General features: G+C 42.0%; 1 protein-coding gene across 2 annotated transcripts in view; it reads right to left on the bottom strand.

Moving 5' to 3' along the window:
• Positions 1 to 6341: 6341 nt before the first annotated feature.
• Positions 6342 to 21697, bottom strand: part of LOC136679308 (alpha-actinin-4) — a 34875-nt gene continuing 19519 nt past the window's right edge. Inside the window, exons 8-21 of one of the 2 annotated variants that reach the window (XM_066657759.1) lie at positions 19676 to 19761; positions 16350 to 16442; positions 16027 to 16257; positions 13432 to 13579; positions 13156 to 13306; positions 12939 to 13047; positions 12717 to 12857; positions 12369 to 12551; positions 11876 to 12010; positions 11478 to 11657; positions 10742 to 10888; positions 8494 to 8574; positions 7522 to 7680; positions 6342 to 7255 (exon numbers count right to left, since the gene is read on the bottom strand). In XM_066657759.1, coding sequence (XP_066513856.1) covers positions 7097 to 7255; positions 7522 to 7680; positions 8494 to 8574; positions 10742 to 10888; positions 11478 to 11657; positions 11876 to 12010; positions 12369 to 12551; positions 12717 to 12857; positions 12939 to 13047; positions 13156 to 13306; positions 13432 to 13579; positions 16027 to 16257; positions 16350 to 16442; positions 19676 to 19761 — 2003 coding nt within the window. In that variant the 3' untranslated portion in view covers positions 6342 to 7096. Of the gene's footprint in view, positions 7256 to 7521; positions 7681 to 8493; positions 8575 to 10741; positions 10889 to 11477; positions 11658 to 11875; positions 12011 to 12368; positions 12552 to 12716; positions 12858 to 12938; positions 13048 to 13155; positions 13307 to 13431; positions 13580 to 16026; positions 16258 to 16349; positions 16443 to 19285; positions 19372 to 19675; positions 19762 to 21697 lie in introns of both variants that reach the window. The other variant, XM_066657758.1, reaches the window with a different exon arrangement.

The following is a 21697-nucleotide window of genomic DNA, read 5'->3' as shown; positions in this document are numbered from 1 at the left end:
CGCGGCAGAACATAAACACACACCACAATGGCGTGCGAGAATTCTCTCGGCATGTAGTACGGTCGAAGACTGACCGCCAGTAACTCCACATCCTCACAGCATACAGTCTCCTTCACTGTAACATGTCTGGGATTGCACCATCTGTTGTTAATGTACATCACCAGTCCACCTCCCTTCTTCTTGTCAGAAAGTTTACAGTCTCTGTCCAAGCGAGCCACACTGAAGCCGGGCAGCTCAACGTTAACAGTGGGGATTTGGCTAGTTAGCCATGTCTCCGTAAAGCATAGCAGGCTACACTCTCTGTATAACTTTTGGTCTCTTACCAAGGCAGCCAGTTCGTCAGACTTGTTAGCCAGAGAGTTCACGTTTCCCATCACCATCGAAGGAACTGCGGGCTTGTATCTCCACTTCTTCTCCCGCCGCCTCGTCTTCACTTTAATCCCCGCACGGCACCCTCTAAAGCGCCATAGCTCCTCCGGGATGTTTACGTTAACTCTGCCAGCGTTCTTCCGTAGTGCAATCAGCTGATTCCTTGTGTACACAAGTTTGCTGTCGCTGGGTCGTTGTGATCGGTCCATATCCATAGGATATAATAAAACACTCCTCAAGGTGTGTAACCAAAAAGTTGCAAGATAAAAAAGTAAACAAAGACTTAGAAAAAACACGCGGAGACGGAGCTACCTCGAGATGCTGCCACTGTCGTCGGCGCCATTTGGTACCCTCTGTTATTTCTCTTTAAAACAGAACATCTTAAGCTGAATTTAATATTAAACCCCATACCCAGACAGTGAGCATGTATCGGTCCACTGGCATAAAAAGGCTGGCACACCACTGTTGGTCCACTATCGGACCACTCAGATTACTTTCCTCTACAGGATATAACTAATTTTTAATCTCCTCAAACAGATTTTAAAAATTCAGACTTTTATTCCAGAAAACAAACTCATAATGTTACCAACAACTATGAGAGATGAATATGTCTGATATAAAACGATTATACTAAAAATGTTGAATTAAAATTATTTACTAATCTTATTTATAAAGGATAACAAAAGAACATAATGAAAGAAAAAAAATGTAAATTGGACTGTCAATGGAAAAGTGCTAAAATGTGTCATTTTGTCTAAAATTCAGTTTTAATCACCAGTGGTCCACCAGTAAAACACTGGAGTCAAGCTATCCGCGCTTCAAATCCGAATGCACGTATAGGCGCGTCATTACGGTTTTTCATTGCGGAAAACACCACATCCGCTTTGGGACAGATAGAGAGTCTGAAACCCGCGTTTGAGCAGCGATGTCTCTGTTAATAAATAAATGCACGCAATGCTAAAATGGACTAAATGGGCTAAAATTAACAAGCCATTTGGAATATATTTCGTTTTAAATCACTTTAAAGAGGCAAAACACGCTTTGATTTTATTATTTAATACATTTATGTATTTTTTTTTACTTTTCTATAAACACTTAACTGGCTTTGAATAGTAATCCTGGTGGCCATGTAGAAATACAGATTACCTTTTACTGTCATTAAACAGAGGTGGCTCACTGTATAATATTCTCATGGATTTATACTGAATACCTACCAATATGGATTTCTCAAAAACTACCCATAATGCCTAAACCATTCCACTGTCATTAAACAGAGGGGCCTCTTGGCTATCAGCTGTATGATTTTGGTAGAATTTCACTGTGTACTTTTCTCATAAACTCATACTGAATATTACCAATATGGATTTCTCAAAAATTACCCATAATGCCTAAACCATTCAACTGTCATTAAACAGAGGGGCCTCTTGGCTATCAGCTGTATGATTTTGGTAGAATTTCACTGTGTACTTTTCTCATAAACACATAGTGAATAGTACCAATATGGATTTCTCAAAAACTACCCATAATGCCTAAACCATTCCACTGTCATTAAACAGAGGGGCCTCTTGGCTATCAGCTGTATGATTTTGGTAGAATTTCACTGTGTACTTTTCTCATAAACTCATACTGAACATTTACCGATATGGATTTCTCAAAAATTACCCATAATGCCTAAACCATTCTACTGTCATTAAACAGAGGGGCCTCTTGGCTATCAGCTGTATGATTTTGGTAGAATTTCACTGTGTACTTTTCTCATAAACTCATACTGAATACATTCCAATATGGATTTCTCAAACATTACCCATAATGCCTAAATCACTGTACTGTCATTAAACAGAGGGACCTCTTGGCTATCAGCTGCATGATTTTGGTAGAATTTCACTGTGTACTTTTCTCAGAAACACATATTACATACATACTGATATGGGTTTCTCCAAATTTACCCATAATGCCTAAACCATTCCACTGCCATTAAACAGAGGGGCCTCTTGGCTATCAGCTGTATGATTTTTGTGCAATTTCACTGTGTACTTTTCTCATAAACTCATACTGAATACATTCCAATATGGATTTCTCAAACATTACCCATAATGCCTAAATCACTGTACTGTCATTAAACAGAGGGACCTCTTGGCTATCAGCTGTATGATTTTGGTAGAATTTCACTGTGTACTTTTCTCAGAAACACATATTACATACATACTGATATGGGTTTCTCCAAATTTACCCATAATGCCTAAACCATTCCACTGCCATTAAACAGAGGGGCCTCTTGGCTATCAGCTGTATGATTTTTGTGCAATTTCACTGTGTACTTTTCTCATAAACTCATACTGAACATTTACCAATATGGATTTCTGAAAAATTACCCATAATGCCTAAACCATTCCACTGTCATTAAACAGAGGGGTCTCTTGGCTATTAACTGTATGATTTTGGTAGAATTTCACTGTGTATTTTTCTCATAAAGTCATACTGAACACTTACCGATATGGATTTCTCAAAAATTACCCATAATGCCTAAACCATTGTACTGTCATTAAACAGAGGGACCCCGAGGCTATTACCTGTATAATTTTGGTAGAATTTCACTGTGTACTTTTCTCATAAACTCATACTGAATATTACCAATAAGGATTTCTCAAAAATTACCCATAATGCCTAAACCATTCCACTGTCATTAAACAGAGGGGCCTCTTGGCTATTAACTGTATGATTTTGGTAGAATTTCACTGTGTATTTCTCTCATAAAGTCATACTGAACACTTACCGATAAAATAAAATATGCAATATTATTAAGGGTGCCGAATAATATTGCATGCCCCACTTTTCAGTTTTTTATTTGATATTTTATTTTATTCCCGATTGTGTCCCACTTGTTGTTGATTCTTCACAGAAAAATTAAAATTTCATATATTTGTTTGAATCCTGAAATGTGGCAAAAGTTTGAAAAGTTCAAGGGGGCCAAATACTTTCGCAAGGCACTATATATTCTGCTGTTGCATCAGTGGTCTCTTCCCTGCAGTTACATAAGTATGGCATGCTGTACTCTGGGTTGCTCTGTAGCGGATGGATGCTCTCATTTGATTGGTTGTCACGTAGGTTATGTTCAAAAACATAGACAGCTAGGGTTAGTTTCCAACCTATACCGAACCACCTCTACCCCCCCCCACCAACTCCAACATCCTAACAACTTGAACGTTAATAATTATCAAAATTATGAAGAACTTGAATTACTGTGTATTTCCAGATTCTGTTTAAAAACAGCTGTGCAGTCTGCCTTCCAAGCATCACAGAAAAACAACTGTAACTCAAATGCTTTTGCCATATGATATGAAAATGCACAAGGTCCTTTCCCATGGGCTTCAGAAAATATCTTTCTTATCTACGCGAAGCATATACAGTGAAATTCTGTAAAAATCATACAGCTGATAGCCAAGAGGTCACTCTGTTTAATAAGAGTAGAATGGTTTAGGCATTATGGGTAATTCTTGAGAAATCCATATCGGTATATATTGAGTATGACTTTATGAAAAAAGTACACAGTGAAATTTACCAAAATCATACAGCTAATAACCAAGAGGTCCCTCTGTTTAATGGCAGTGGAATGGTTTAGGCATTATGGGTAATTTTTGAGAAATCCATATTGGTAGGTATTCAGTATGAGTTTATGAGAAAAGTACACAGTGAAATTCTACCAAAATCATACAGCTGATAGCCTCGAGGCCCCTCTCTTTAATGACAGTGGAATGGTTTAGGCATTATGGGTAGTTTTTGAGAAATCCATGTTGGTAGGTATTCAGTATAAATCCATAAGAATATTATACAGTGAGCTACCTCTGTTTAATGACAGTAAAATGTAATCTGTATTTCTACATGTCCACCAGGATTACTATTCAAAGCCAGTTAAGTGTTTATAGAAAAGTAAAAAAAAATACATAAATGTATTAAATAATAAAATCAAAGCGTGTTTTGCCTCTTTAAAGTGATTTAAAACGAAATATATTCCAAATGGCTTGTTAATTTTAGCCCATTTAGTCCATTTTAGCATTGCGTGCATTTATTTATTAACAGAGACATCGCTGCTCAAACGCGGGTTTCAGACTCTCTATCTGTCCCAAAGCGGATGTGGTGTTCTCCGCAATGAAAAACCGTAATGACGCGCCTATACGTGCATTCGGATTTGAAGCGCGGATGGCTTGACCGTCAGTTTCCAAAGTGCGGATAGCTTGACTCCAGTCAGAAAACGCTGTGCAACACTAGCGGACTTACAACTTTGCCCTCAGTGGTCCGCCATCTCCTTGCTATCAGGGTTTCTGTATTTAGTATATAGTCGGCATTCTCCTCCAGAGTATTAGCCGCTGCAATTTTTTTTTTCAGTGAAGCAGGCTGAGCTGGTGAGCCCACAGTGAATGATTGAATGCACTACACCACGAAGATAATGGTGAAGTGTAAACCCTGCAGAGCGCTAATTGGCCACAGCAAATGCAGAGCTCATTCAAATCCAGCACAAGCTCGTTGCTTGTAAAATATCAAGTTACAGCAGCTTTAACGTTTATTTTTAATCGGACCCACAGCGGCAGTTCGTAAAATTATCTCGAGTTTTGGGCCATGTTTATATGGCGTCAGTTTTGTGCCACAATTCTGCACCCCCGCGCGCGGATATTTCGAACGAGCAAGAAGGTTTCTGCGCGCGCACGGATATTTTTGATATTTAAGGCTCTCCAGCCTGTATGTCCTTCCCACTTGGCGGTCAAGCCATCCAATCAGAAATTACCTTTGTCATTTGACGTTTCTAATTGGCTGAATCTGAGGCACTTTGTAATGGCTGTAAGTGTGGCGCGAGCGCGCAGGTCAAAGACATCGCGCGCGCAGAAACCTTGCTCACTCAAAAATATCCGTGCGCGCGCGCAGAAACCTTCTTGCTCGTTCGAATTGTGGCACACAAATAACGCCATATGTTTAGTCCAAAAAAATAAACAGCACGCGGATACACAATGAGTAAACAGCGTCCAACTTAACCGCCGCCGTTGTTGTCGTTTTCAAAGCCAGCGATTCCTGTTAGAGGTGTGGGGTTACGGGGGAGCCCTGCCAGTGGGCAAGCTTTAAGCATACTGAGCCGAGCTGTGTCGAGTCGTGTAGAGCCAGACCCATGCGATGGACTACTTTTAGAAAAATTCAGTTGCGAACTCAGGGTGTGTTTTTATAAGGAAACTGTGAGAAGAACATTCGACGTCGGGTGTGATTTATATAGAAATTGCATGTGCGCGTGTGAGAGAGTGAAAAGAAAGAAGGCGCAGTCAGGGATGTGTTTTATAAGTAAACTTTATGTGTGCATGTGAAACTCTGTTCGTTGAGACAGAAGCAGGTTCCAGTACAGCAGATACGGTTGATATTAAAGAGTACAAAAAAAAAAAAAAGAAAAACAATAAATCACAACTCTGAAATCTTCTCCACCGGGCAGAACAAAGCAGGCGTTTGGTCCGAGCTTAAACTCCCCCCTCCTCTGACACATCGTCACTAACCATCAACCTGTGGCGTTCTCTCAGGCAGACCCCTGCGTCTCCGGCCCCCAGCACGGTGATGGTGAAATATACGATTGCATAGATCAATAAGCAGGAATTCCAGGTTTAATTAAGACGGAAAGAATGTGGGTTAAAGACTCTAGCATTTATCTTCATTTTTAAACCGTTAACTTCAAAACTCATTCTACAGCATAATATTCGTAACTCTCCCGGCGTTCCAGTCTGTAGTTATATCCAGGTATGATTAATGAGGGAAGCTGGAAATGGGTTTGGTGCTTGTGCAGATAGAGATGTACAGACAGCACCACCTACTGAGCTTGCAAGGAGACTTCCCAAACCGTTAGCTCTCCACGCAGTGTCTACAGCTCTGCTGCTTGTCATTCGGGGCCGCGCCACAACGTGGGAGAATTCGTTATGGAACCGAGGAAACATACGAACAGCGCAGAGCCACCTCAGAACTGGCACCAAAATAAAACAAGAATACAAGCGACAAAAGCTGAGGTTAGAGATAAACACTCCATCCCTTCCTCACTATCCTACTGCCACGCCTCCTGCTCATCAACGTCCAATCACCTATCAATCAATCAATAATCATCACCACCACCCAACCTGGCAGCAACAAACTAATTAGCGTGAAAGCTGGATTAGCCCGAGCCCCCCGCACTCATCTCTAAACTGGTTTTAATTTTTTATTTTCGTAATCAGTAAAACAAGGCAAAAACAACTCTCTCACACACCGTCTCCCCCATGTCATCCATCTCAATTTCAGTTAATTTTCCTCTTTTCCAGCTTTTATTCATTTATTATTTATAACATGATCAGATTTGCCAGACCGAGGGCAGATTCGACATTTGTTCCTCCTTCTGCTGGTGAAAAATCTCAAAACTAATTAAAGACATAAATGAATAAATTTGCTTCTCATTAGTTTATCATCATCAAAGACTACAAGAAAAAGAAAAACAAAAATAATAAGTTGTGAGCGCATGTAAGAATCAAATCAGAACCACCCCCGACTGCGCCACTAATTCGTCAGGTAAGAGCCCCGCCCTCTTAAAGCCCCACCCCCCCATTATTATATTTGCCCTGCCCCCTCTGGTGTGCTTTAGTCCCATTTCTGACTCTGCTTTCCTCTTCTCCTCTCGCTCCCATAGTGCCACCCTCAGGTCAGAGCGCAGAGGCCAGCAGGGTGAGAGAGATATTTAGAGGTCGCTCTCTCCATAGAGAGCAGTGGAGAAGGACATGTAATCGAGAGCTCCTGGGACAGTGTCTGGTCCAGTGTACGGTGCCATGCGACTGATACAGTATTCTGCCTGGTCCGGGGGCAGCTCACGCCTCAACTCCTCTGCCAGAATATAGTTCTAGAGAGAGAGAGAGAGAGAGAAAGAAAGAGAGAGAGAAAGAATGTTGAATTCAGTCAGCAAATGTAAAAATACCCCTCTGTGGGAGGAGGTGTGTGCATGTGTAGCGCAGGAGGTGTTCCTAATAAAATGACCAATTAGTGGATCAGCTTTAATCTCAGTGTTCCTCAGAACTATTCCAGTCCCCATCACCTGTGCCTTTGTCACCAGTCCTAACTGCAGGTGAGACAGCTGTAGAGTTGTACCACTGTACACAGAGGTCTCACCTTGTCTCCTGCCAGGATTTTGAAGGAGGCTATGACCTGGTCAGCCGTGTCCGTGTCCGTTGTTTCTCGGGACATGAAGTCAATGAAGGCCTGGAAAGTGACAGCACCGCTGTTGTTCGGGTCAACAATCCCCATGATGCGAGCAAACTCTGCATCGCCCTGGAAACATGGATCAAGAGGTCAACCAGAACCAGGGGGCTAGAACAACTGACCCCGATAAGAGGTTTAATATTTAACCTATCTAACAACATCTAACTTCACTGTTCAGGGTCATTTATCATCTACAGAATAAACTCCTCATGAGTCTGTTACAATAAGAACACACCGGACTGGACCGGACCAGACAGAACAGAAAAGACCAGAGCAGGAGCAGCAGAACAGTGAGCAGGAAAACAAAAAAGTGACAGAACAGAGGGGGAAAGAAAGAGTGAAACAGTAACAAGAGAAAATTAACATAAGAGAACAGAGAAAAAGAGCACTAGAGAGCAGAATATAGGAGAAAAAGAAGAGAGTGAGAGACAGAGCTGTAGAGTTGGAGCAGTACCAGGCTGTTGCCAGTGGAAATGAGCAGAGCGCTGAAATCGTCTGAGTCCATGATCCCTGTTCGCTTCTGAACCATGGGAAGATGGAGGGATGAGAGGAAGAGGAGAAGAGAGGGATGAAGGGATCCAGCCGGAGAGAAGAGGAGTGGGTGACAGAGGGCAGGCAAGGACAGATGGAGGGGTAAAGGCAAGGGACAGAGGGAGCAGTGATGACAGAATAAGAAAACAAAATTAAGAACAGAGAAAAAAAGCAGCGTTAAGAGAGACATCACATCCAAGCAGCACAGGGTGGAGGCGCTGTCAGGGGCGCTAGCGGCGGGTGATGGAGTAATGAATGAGTGGAGTTACCGACAAGTGCATTCAACAGCCCAAAAACAAAAACAGAACAACACAGTCCCTCATTCCCCCCCTACTTCTCATTCACGCATACCTGTTTGTCATTCTCCACGTCGTAACCGAGGCTGATCAAACAGGCCTTAAACTCCTCGGCCATTAAGGCGCCGCTGTGGTCCTGCAGTTGGCCAATCACACCACAGATCATGAGGGGGTGAAGCAAATGCAGTAGTGTTGTGTGGATGGAGGGAGGTGGGGCATCACAGCATGAACGGGATAGATGTGGGGTCAGAAAAGGGAGGGGTGGAGACAAACAGGAGGATGATGTCAAAAACACAAACAAACAAGCCAGGATGATGGACAAAATAATGGAAACCCACTCATGCGGGGATGATTCTGACACAGATTTATAATTATATATATTTATAGAATTCAACCAACGCAGCTTTGTCTACTCTCCGCCTCCATGTAGTGCTGACCTCAGTAATTTGTGTGTCTGAGTGGTGTGTAATGATGGATAGAGCGGAGGTGAAAGGAGGTGTAGGATGGTGGATGTGAAGATGAAGACTAATATTAATGCTGCACTAAAGGGTTAATTATGCAGCATCACACCCCACCCTTCGCCAAGGCTGTCCTTCTTAGAGAGACAAATAATCTGTGGCCAGTTGCACCAGCTGTGCTTAAGTTCAAATGTAGGCTAGTAGTAATATAAGTCTACCAAATTTAGGCTTACGCATTACTAAAGCAAAATGGGTTGCTCCACTCAAACCAGTAGGAGCTAGTAACTACTAAATATTTACACCTACACCCTAAACAGGTGTAAGCTGTTATGTAACTGACGGCAACGAAAATATGGCTAGTTTGGAGCGCTTTGAGCTGGATGACGGGAATCATTTTCACCGTCGGGTGTTGAGACAGACTACATCCTTTAGAAGGTGCTGATGTTATGATGTCGATATCTATGCTCAATTTCAGCTCAGGTAAGAACTGTTTCACCCAAAACATATATTACTATGGCAGACATAACCTGACATACAAGACAAAAGCTATATATTAAGAAAATGTCTGGTTTTAATTGCTCTGGTTTTATTTTCAGCCCAACCCGATATATATATATATATATATATATATATATATATAATCCTACTGTGCTGAAATCACAAAGCTACATGTTTGTCTGAATAATAACTCATAATGCATAATGTAATTTATTATTTTAAGACCGTGATGATTTTTTTAACCCACTTTGTCTAGTGCTGCTGTTACTTTTACCATTATACATAAACCGTTTTGTCGTCGCGAGGAAACTCAAAGACAAATAAACAAATATACGCAAAAGTACTTAATTTTTGTTATTTAGTTTTAAAAATATAAACACACAGTTGGATTTAATGTGTACATATATTTTCCCCCCATAAAATGTAACAAATCAGTGCAGGTTTCGGTTTGTGTTTTCATGGCTTATACATTTGTTGTTGTCATGAAAATTGACATTGTTTACCTCGGTTGCAGAGTTCACCTTAGTAAGCAGATAATAGTTAAGACAGCATATGGACTTGTGGTGCAACCCAATTTAGTAAAAAGCTAGAAACTAACTAGTTTTAACTAAGGACTTAGTAAAGGCTACACACAACTTAAAAATGTTAAAGCATCTTCAATGTAATCATTAATAATCATTTTAAATCAGGCCAGGGTTGCACCAGTTTTTCAGTCTTAACTGGATGCAGTGCTGCATTTTCATCTCTATCTTTAAAGCAACATTAAGTCATGTTTTTACCTTAAAAATTACAGCTTCAGAATCACTGTGATGCGCCACCTAGCTGCAACAGGGAGAATAGAGCCCCTGTCGCTGCTACTATAGGGTCAGCACAGCAAAAACTGTGCTATGTAACTTTTTGAGGAGGGTGGGATTGATTTCAGGAAAGTGCTGTAAAAGTGAATTACACTATGCAACCACAGGGGGAGCCCAGGAGCAAAAGTACCTAATCTTACCCAGTGTTCCTCTCTCACTGAACACAGAGCGGTGGATTCCAGACTGGGATAAAACCTAGTCCTGGACTGAACTCCACTGCAACTAGGATGTAGTCCAGGACTAGGCTTAATCCCAGTGTGGGCAACTGGCCCAGAGTTTTCACTGCACCACAGTCACAATCCTGCACACAGCTAATGTTAGCTGGAGGTGGCTAATGCATGGATAAGTGTCTACTCTCACTAATAGCAAGAGCTAATGTTGAGCTAATGTAGAGCTAACAAAGCTAAAGGAGAGCTAATAGAGAGCTATCTGTTGGCCAGCACAGGGTTAAAGCCTAGTCAGCAGGGGACAGCATGTTTAGCAAGTGCCTGACCTTGTCGAAGTGGTTGAAAGAGGCACGGTACTCATGGAGCTGCTCCTGACTGATGCCCTTGGCATCTCTGGTGAGGATCTGGTTCTCGATCTCATTAATGGTGCGAGCGATGGTGGTCAGCAGCTGCTCCCACCCCACACGCAGGTGCTGCACAAACAATAAAACACACAAAACACTCTTCGTCACAGCTACATCTCTCATCAGGGAAGTGTCCGTGCTACAGAAGTCTGCAGACAACAGAATTCTCCCCTGGAAGAGAACACACCGCTATTATTAAAACCTCAAACTGGAGTCGTCTCTTACAGAACAGACTTTAAAGGCTAAGCACCAGCTATATGAAAGTGTCAAACAAATAAATACAGAGGAATTTGAGTTCCTAACTTATGTTTATTGATAGTCAGAAAACATGTTATTTATTACTAATTCAAGGAATAAGGTTTAAAAGACAGTTTCTGTAAAAATAAATCATGATAATGCCTCTTAATTATTTACTGCCTGAACAGATAGCCTCTAGATTTGGGTATGTTATTTCAGACGGAAAATGGAAAAAAGGCCTGGATTTACTCTTTTTTTACTCTTCCATTTGTCTCTCTAAATCACTTTTTTGCTGTGTATGAAAAGTGCTCTACACACACACGCCTCGTCTCAAGTGATTTGTATATAAACACAGGACGGGATGAAACTAACATATCTCGCCTACATTTCACCCTGTTAAACACCAAGTTTGTGTGTGTACCTCCATGGTGTAAGCTGTGTATTTGTTGTCGAAGATCAACGCCTCCTGGATGAGCTGATGGTTTCCCTCCAGTTGGTCAATGTTGGGTTTATACTCGATGATGCTCTGTTCATACTGACGCAGGTGAGTCAGCTGATCCTCCAGAGTCCCGTTCATCTCTATAGATATCCTTCCGATCTCCTACAAACACAAACATTAATAAACATATACTGTGGGTTTGGTACTACATGGTGTGTGAGTTTCTGAAAGTGCAGTTAAAAATCAGTCCTTGAAATTTGTATAACGCTAACGTTCATCCTGCCCCACTGACACAGTAAAGAAAGGGCAAGGGGTGCAATTTGAAAGCCCATGTGGTTCAGGTGAGGGAAGAACTAAGTAATGAAGAACTAGAGACTGACCTCCATCTTGTTCTGGATCCAGGGCCCAACAACGTTGGCCTGATTAGCGAACTGGCGTCGGAGGTGGTCGTTTGACTGTTGTCGTCCAAGCTCCTCCTGCAGCGCATGGTCACGCTGAGGAACCAGCTTCTGCACCTGCATACAACCACCACAGGGGGGAGACAAAACATCAGTTCTGGACTACACTCTACTAATACAGGTTCAACAGTTACCCCTCGTTCACCACCAAGGAGAACCACCAAGCACAGCTGTGTCCTCCCCACCCCGACTCCCACTATTACATGTACATGGAATATGTTACCGATCTTTGGCTTCCATTTTTAATGGAATTAAATATTAAACATTGTAATTAACATAAAACTGCAACTTCGTATTGAACAAATCAAAAGTAAACGATAAATCACCTTCCGGTAGAGTTATTAAAAAGGACAGGGTTATGAATCTCATCCGTGTGCCTTTACTGTACCCTCACTGCATCCCACCCCCCCGGTACCTTGTCCCACTTGCTGTCGATGCTGTTGGGAGTGATGGTGGTGTAAGGGTTATTTCCTGCCAGTTTGATGCCATTGTACTGAGCAATCTTCTGCACCTCCGCCTGGATCGCCTGGATAGCTTCTCGCTCTTTATTGGCCTCAGGCAGTGTGGCCTTGAACTGCTCATGAGCCATGATCAGACCCTGCACACAGCCCAGAGGCAGGATCAGAACACAGAGCCACATGGAACCAGACAGAATCGTCCATTTTGTAAACGTCCAGTGTCCCTCAGAACAAAGCACACACTCTCACCCGGTCTCAGTAACACACTGCTGCTCTCTGGCTGTAAGAATTGATGGCAGATGTACCTGAATCTCCTCGATGTTGTGGACAATGAACATGTCCTGCAGGTCCTCCATTGCTCCCTCCATCCAGTTGTTGAAGGGCGCTGCCCTCTTGGCGTACTCCAGGTATAACTCATCAATCGACTCCAGCTGCTTTTCGGTCCTCTGCGGAACACACACATTTATACAGTTACACACTCATTTTACACAACACAGGGGTCAAGGTGTGTGTGTGTGTGTGTGCACCTCCAGGGATTCTCTGCGGTTCTGTGTGAGAGAACCAAGGCTGTCCCACTGTTCACAGATCTTCTGACAGCGAGCATTCACACTCGGAGAATCATAATAATCCAGTTCACTACAAAATAAACACACACAGTTACACAAAAACAAGAAAGTTACACATGAAAACAGTTATACAAACAAACACACAGTTACTCTCACACACAGACTCTCCCTCACTCACTTAAGCTCCTGTGCGATGGCTGCGATCTGTTCGACTCTGTCCTGGTGTGCCGCGAGGTCACTCTCAAAAGCTTCATGTTTCTTCAAGAGAGCTTTAATCTCAGAAAGAGACGCAGTCTCATAGTCCTTCTGGGTCAACATTGCCTCTTTACCTACACACACACACACTATTTTTTAGCCCTGTCACCTAAACACAGCTTTCTGGTGTGAACAACATCACTGCATCTGTCACTACAGTTTTTATTCATACAATCTGTGTCTGTGTCAGTCTGTTTACCATCCGTCCAGCTCTCGTGGATTGTAGCTTTTTGGCGGAACTTCTCGGCGAGGTGGTCGAGTCTTTCAAGGCGCCGGATCTCGTTCAGAAGCCATTCTTCGTAGCCTTTCTCTGCCCCCTCCAGCTTATGCCACGCCCCATTAATATCCTAAACAGGAACAGAGAAAATATTACATCTCTATATACTAAAAGTAAGGAAATGCTGGTGAAACACAGAAGATCAAACTTATAAAACATGTGAGAGACTCCTGGTCCAGTGTGAGACAGCCTTTACAGACATACACATTAGAAACACTGGGCCTTATACATGAACCATGAGCAGATTAATGTGTGTGTAAACTGATCATTAATCACTATTTATCATAAATATCCGGATTCATCAATCCATTCGTCTCAAAAAGTTCATAGGCATGGACAAAATTTACACATGCTCCTGAAAATGCATAAAGTGTGCGTAATGTTTGAAAGAAACTGAAAGTATCATCTGACATGATTGAACTTTAAACAAAACTAAATTAATTAAAATGCACAAATGAAATATTCAAATAATAATTAAATAGGTAATCAAAATTAAATTTCTCAAAACCATCCTCTTCCTAATACAGCCTATTATTCAGAGCAAATTCAAGTAGCTAAAGGGCACTTGTTTGCTGAATAATTTTGTTACTCATGGTCAGAAAGTTACTTAATGTTGATTATTTCAGTACAAAAGTTTTTAAGGTCTGTAACTAGTGTAAATGCCTGATGATGCCCTGCTGCTGGATTTAACAGACAGCTCTGCACAGAGTGAGGAATCGCAGGTTAGTTAACTGTCAAGTTTACTTTCAAAGTTCTTTTGTGCCACATTTTAGAACGACCTTTGAGAAGGGAGTCCAACAGATCCCGTGCGGCTTCTGAACCTGTGCAAAAGCTGTCCATGTTTGGCTCCTTGAAAAATACTTTTTAAAGCCCTCCATCATCCAAGCATCATCCTAGGAATTTTAAGTAATGTTATATATTTGAGGTACTGTAACTGAAGCGAGGGTGCCTGAAGCCTCGCACATTGCCCATGTCCTGTCACTGCATGTGGTCTTGCAACTCTGATAACTTGCTTCATACAAGACAAATGCACTTGAAGCAACTCTTGCAATTCAGGAAAAAATCCACAGGCATATATCCCTCTGTGAGATTATAGAGACATTCAAATGGCCCCAACTCATAGAAGGAGCTTGTGTCATTAATAAACACCTTTAGCTCCCCCACCACCAGTACTTTCAAACACCTTAGGGTCCTAAATTTATCATCATTTAAAACAAATATATCTTCTAAATAAGCGTTATGCTTGTATATAATTATATAATATAATAAATAAAAAAACAAATACAGTAAAAGGATTTTTTTTCCAAAACATGTGAGAGTGTGAAGAACAACGTTTTTTCCAGATGTTCTCTTTAAATTGTGTGGATTTCGTTAAATCCTCCAGCTAACAGGTTAACTGTGTAACTTTGTTAATCCTCCAGTTAACTGTGTAACTCAGTCTTTGGACGGCATGATCTGTCTAATGCCTCACTACAAGTTCCCTACATAGAACAAAAATAAAAGGTGCTTCAATATATTTTTGCTTTTATGTAGAGTTTTTAAGACTTATCACTGTGACTTCACAGTGCAAGCACTTCCTTATACGCTGGTTATTTGAAATTCATTGGTGGGGATTGTGGTAATGGCATTGTTAACTGTAAAGAAACATGAACATGAATCTAGCGTAAAGGTTTTAAAGGTTACACAAATGAGGACCACTGACCAAACACTCTACATTGCTACCTGCTGGACGATCAAGATCTCACAGCTCATAGTTCAACAAGAGAACATACAGCTTTACGGAGCAGCTGTAGTCCTCATTAACTTCACCACTGACTAAACCTTCACGACTAAAGACAAATTTATACTTCTGCTCTGAACCTATGCTGTAGGCAACACACGGATGCAAACCCTATGCCATAGTCTGATGTGCATCTGTCCAGAAACTTAACTATGTGTCACGTCAACGCAGACCACAACAACTGTGATTGGTCAGTAGTCGGACGGACATCGTTTAGTTGAACTGAACATGTACAGAAACACAAACTCCTCTCCACACACACAGAGACCACAGACAGCAGCAAATGCATGATGAAAGATTTCCTTAGACATAGCGTGGGCATCAGGGATGAATAAAATGCTAGAACAAAGTAAAATACAGACATCTCTGAAAGAAAGAAAAAAAAACTTGTAAGAATAAGAAGGACCATGTGGGAAAGCGGTAAAACGTGCAGGTTTTGTTTTTGTTTCTTTCCTGTTGAACAAGTCTCTCTCCCAAAAAATGACCTATTCTCTAAATAGTGCACTTTAAAGATTTATAAAAATAATTCTATTACACTACTGCATTATCTACTACATAGTGTAGATGGAGACATTTGAGATTCAGCCCTAGTTGTGTGGCGGTGCAATTGCAGCATGATACAGACATCAACGCAGAAGTATAAAGGCTCACATTGGTGTAGGTCTCTTGTGCAAGGCTCTGTGTGTCAATTCAACACTGAAGTATAAATCAGCCTTAAACCTGTGAAATTGTCTCACCGAGACCATGCGTCCCTCCGAGGGCATGAATGCCGGCCGGTTACTGAGCCTCAGTTTGGTTTGCAGGGTGTTGAAGTTGATCTCCAGCTGACACTTCTCCTGTACTTTTGGAGGTTTATGGACGCGACGATAATCTCGAAAATCCTCCAGTTTCTGCTGCATCTCCGCCATTGTCTTCTCAGGAGCTCGGTTCTCCAGCCACGGGATAGTCCTCCTGATCCACTCCAACAGCTACACACACATGTAAATAAAATTATATTAATTGTTTTCCTGAAAATCATCTCATCCTGAGATTAAATCAGCAGCAGTCTGTCAGTACTCACGTCGCTCGCCAGTTTCTCATAGTCCTCCATCAGATGCTCGTTCTCCTGATTCACAGCCAGAACTTTGCAAATGCGATTGGCTGCTGTCTCAGCCTATCAGAGAGCAGAATACTCAGCAACACATACACAAACAATGCTTTAATCACAAACATACATACACCTGCACAAACCTCAGTAACCCGCAGAACAGTGTGTAAACAAGCAATGTACAAACCATTTCAGTCCCACACTTCTAACAGCAGTCAGGGAGGGGCAGGTCGTCTTACCACTCAGGCATTAAGGGATCAACAAAACAGTACTCTCCCAGGAGTTTACTGTTTTTGTGTTATTTATTAGAGCTTATTGAGGGGTTTGATTCATTTGAGGCTGAGTGAAACTCTGTGAAACTCTCACTGTGAACAGGCTGCGACGTGTGCTCATGTCTGAAACACACACTAGTGTGGTTTCCATTGTATTGTCCCGACACTACAGAACTCTACCCGTCATTTCTGCTTTTTCATCAGGTAAATTTGGTCCTGGGTTTCTCGTGGGTTCTGAGCAATCTGAGTAGGGACCAAACTGTGACCGTAAACCTTGCAGAGCGCCAGAGAGTCGCGCAATGCATGAATTTGCCATCTGTATAATCTCCAACTACAGCAGAGATCACATTTGTTTTTATCTGACTCAGCAAATACTCCTTGGATCAGTGGCCGATGAAGGAATCCAGCAAGAGCTGGACACTGCAACAAGGAAGAACAAACTCTACTGAACTGTCTGAACTGATAACATAGCTGTGTTCAGTCCCAAAAAACAACATGGAAATTCGTGAAAAATAAAGAACGCTTAAATGTTACTGCTGCAATTGTTGTGGTTTCCAAAGCCTGCTGTTCCCGTCAGAGACAAGGATTTGAAATAACACCGGATATTTCGGGGGACTCCTAACCCTTCACTGGTTTAACAACCAGCACTGCCAGACTGCAGAGTTAATCAGAACGAGAAATAATCTGATACCTCTAGTCCAGGGCTTACACAGAGCGTCAGTATTTAAATCCTCCTTTAGAGTAAAGGAACACCAGCATCAGATTTAATATTGGTTTCATTCAAACTAATCCAGAATGATGATATAAATACAATCTGGTTTATTCTAAAACCAGGTTATAAGTTTACTCCATCAGTCTTGTGTTTGTTTCAGAATGAAGGTTTAGTTTAATATCAGTGCAATGGAACTGATCTGTAAGCGTTTCACTGCATGACTTGGGCCTTTAGATTTACATTCTTTGAACACACTCCAAGCACACACTCATCCTGAGTGACCGAAACACACACCTCACACAAGTTAGACTAACTCGGGTAACAAGGACAGGCCAAGTGAGGTAGCATGCAGACGTTAGTAAAGTCAGTGGACCCTAGCCTGTGTTTCTGAGGACCCCATGCATCTCACACAAACTCAGGACATTCTGGTTTAGACTACCTTCTGAAGACTCCTACAGCTTTACCTACACACTGAAATACACAACAGCATTATGTTTATATCACAGTGACATCACAACATCAGCGTATCCCACTGAAGTCACGCGGTCGCTCTGTTGTGGACATCATGCCCAGATAAGGAGTTCCTCTAAGGCAGACATGAATGGGACCAAGCTTAGACCCGGAACTCCTTATAAGAGTGTGACCTCCACTGCATTCACATCACAAACAGTGGTTAAGAGTTAACCCCTAGAGACTAACTTAAACCTGAAGTCCTAAGTTCTATAGGAAAAAGAGCTGAGGGACATTCCGGTGGGACAGTCCTTGATTCTGGGCTTAAGTTATCTGGCTAACTCACAAATCATGTCATTGTTAATTTCTGAGAGACTTGTCCTCTACAAAGAATTTACTCCATTTACACAATACATGACATGAGAGATGCAAAGCCTGTTCTAACTGATTTTCTATTAGAAAATAAACAAACAACATAGAATGGATAAAACATGTCATTTGAGCAAGTGTTTAAACATTTTTTTCCACCAGTGAGTTTTCCCATAAATCCTCCACCACAGGGTCCACTACCACTCATCCACGCCTCATTGTCTCATCACACAGTCTGATAAAGCTCACAATCGTCTCAGTATGTCTGAAAAATTAAAATCCAATTCTGACTGAGGATGAGTTTCAAGAAGAGTCACAGTAAATTACTTTTTATTTATTTATTTATTCTGATCAACAGTTTGACTGTTTCTGTTGTATTTTGTAACTGACTGCGTCTCCAGCATCCTGCAGGGAAATATACTGAGGTGGAATGAATTATGGGAAACCCACAGAACATCAGGAATAAAAGACAGTGATTAGTGATGGGGGAAAAGTGTTTGGAGAAGATTCAGAACCCCATCATAAAGAAATGCTGACAGCTTTAAAATAAAGCTGTAAGAAACACTGCAACATGGAATAACTCCACTAACCTAACTTCAGTAGCAAATGAGCTTCCAGATAATACATTCACAACAAATTCAAAGGCTAAATGTTTGCAACTTTTATTCTTATTTCTGTATCAAAGTGTAAACACATATCTGACAAACAGGATTCACCCCACTTTCACCGCTAAGCACAAAAACTAACAGAGCTAAGAGAGCTCAACTTTGCGTTTGTGTGTCAGGCTCACTTAAACCTTCCTAGTACTCACTGCCGGAATGTCTGACTGATTTACTGCAGAGGACACTCTTCTAACCACAGTAAAGGATGCTTCTGCTTGGTTAGAATTATGTCCCTTACTGATTTGCACTACTTTAAAGTAGATGATGCAGCCATTAACCCACAAGCTTTCCTGAATGAAACTGATGAACCCTGCCATCGTCAGAGTGCTGTATGTCATGATTAAGCATCAGGTGCTGTATCTCCTCCTCAGGTGAGAGACAGGCATGTAGGGTCAGCAGCGGTGAAAGCAGAGGTCAAAAGCACAGGCCCGAAAAACTGCTCACCTTCTGAGCGCCAGAGAAGGCGTGATAGAAACAGGAGACATACGTCATTATAGCCTTCTCATCCGGCCTCAGAGTACCCACAATATCTACAGCACAGACAGAGAGAGAGAGAGAGAGAGAGAGAGAGAGAGAGAGAGAGAGAGAGAGAGAGAGAGTGTACAGAGAGAGAGGTGAAGCAAAGCGACCCAGCGCCAGTGTTTTCCTGCAGAGGAAGGTGTGTTTAAGTCAGAGATCAGCTGGTGAGCACGGAGGAATCTGATTGGTTCCAGGGCCAACCAAGCCACGTCCACTTTAAAGAAGCCGGAGGAAGAGGAGGAGACTTGCAGGGTCTCCATGGCATACGCGGAGTGAGAGGAAAGCCATGCGGAGGAGTTGGGGGTGGGGGTGTACCTTCTGAGCTCCAGAGAAAGCGTGATAGAAACTGGACACATAGGTCATTATCGCCTTCTCATCCGGACGAGCTGTGTTCACTATGTCTGCAGAAAAACACACGTTACACACGCAAAGGAACAGAACACACACACATACAGGGAGAGAGGAATAGAACACAAACAGACAGAACACACACAGACACTCACTGGGACAAAACACACACACACACAGGGACAGAACACACGCTCACACACAAAGGGACAGAACGCACACAGACACACAACACGGAGAAATGGAGACAAGCAGTACAAAGGCGACAGATGGAGGACTGGACAGAGAGGAGGACTGACGGATCTGGGAGCAGGAATCACTGTGTCGGAACTACTGCATTAGTTCCCAACAGCCAGGTGTTTCCAGGTGTGAGGTTTCCCTTTTTAAATTAATTTTCCTTTTTCCCACCGACAGTGAACACACACCCCTCAGAATAACACACATACAGTGGGGACAGAAAGTATTCAGACACCTTTAATTTTTCACTCTTTGTTTCATTGCAGCCATTTGCTAAAGTGAAAAAAGGTTAATTTTATTTCTTATTAATATACTCACTACCCCATCTTCACCGGAAAAAAAACAAATGTAGACATTTTTGCAAATGTATAAAAAAAAGAAAAACTGAAATTTCACATGATCATAAGTATTCAGACCCTTTGCTGTGACACTCACTTAACCCACATGCTGTCCATTATTTCTGATCCTCCTTGAGATGGTTCTACTCGTTCATTGGAGTACAGCTGAGTTTAATTAAACTGATTGGACTTGATTAGGAAAGGCACACACCTGTCTATATAAGACCTTACAGCTCTCAGTGCAGGTCAGAGCAAATGAGAATCATGAGGTTGAAGGAACTGCCCAAGGAGCTCAGACAGAATTGTGGTAAGGCACAGATCTGGCCAAGGTTACAAAAAGAATTTCTCAAGTTCCTAAGAGCACAGTGGCCTCCATAATCCTTAAACGGAAGAAGTTTGGGATGACCAGAACTCTTCCTAGACCTGGCCACGCAGACAAACTGAGCAATTGTGGGAGAAGAGCCTTGGTGAGAGAGGTAAAAAAAGAACCCAAAGATCACTGTGGCTGAGCTCCAGAGATGCAGTATGGAGCTGCACCCCTCCACCAGTTGGGGCTTTATGGCGGAGTGGCCTGACTCCCCTGATTTAGAAGACTCCCCTCAGTGCAAGACATGTGGCAACCTCTATGCAGGCTTTCATATGAAGGACTGTAGATACACATGAAGGACTCCCAGACTATGAGAAATAAGATTCTCTGGTCTGATGAGACGAAGATTTAACATTCTGGTGTTAAATTCTAAGTGGTATGTGTGGAGAAAACCAGGCACTGCTCATCACCTGCCCAATACAATCCCAACAGTGAAACATGGTGGTGGCAGCATCATGCTATTGGGGTGTTTTTCAGCTGCAGGGACAGGACGACTGGCTGCAATTGAAGGAACAATGAATGCGGACAAGTACAGAGATATCCTGAACAAAAACCTCTTCAGAGTGCTCTGGACCTCAGACTTTCAACAAGACAATGACCCAGCACACAGCTAGTCAAGTCAAGTTTATTTATATAGCACATTTAAAAAGACAGTGAATGTCAGCCAAAGTGCTGCACAATAAAAATCAACTAACAAAACAAACCAGATAAAATTATAAAACATACATGTAAAAGAAATAAAACAAATAAAAGAATCCAACAATAAAACGTTGTGGAGAAAAATACAGATAACAAGACAACATAAACCAAGGCAGAGACAAATGGCTAAAGTAATTTAAAAGGACCCAAAGGCCAGAGAAAATAAATAGGTTTTTAAATTGGACTTAAAAGTTACTACTGTAGGGGATTGTTTTATAAAGAGTGGGAGACTGTTCCAAAGTCTTGGAGAGGCTGCAGCAAAAGCCCGATCACCTTTGAACTTCAACCGAGAGCAAGGGGTGTCTAAAAGCAATTTGTCAGAGGAACGTATGGCACGTGAGGTAGATC

This window comes from Hoplias malabaricus, chromosome Y (genome assembly GCF_029633855.1).
Source record: "Hoplias malabaricus isolate fHopMal1 chromosome Y, fHopMal1.hap1, whole genome shotgun sequence".
Classification (NCBI taxonomy): Eukaryota; Metazoa; Chordata; class Actinopteri; order Characiformes; family Erythrinidae; genus Hoplias; species Hoplias malabaricus.
Note: the sequence above shows the minus strand (reverse complement) of the source record. Positions and strands in the feature narration are given on the sequence as shown.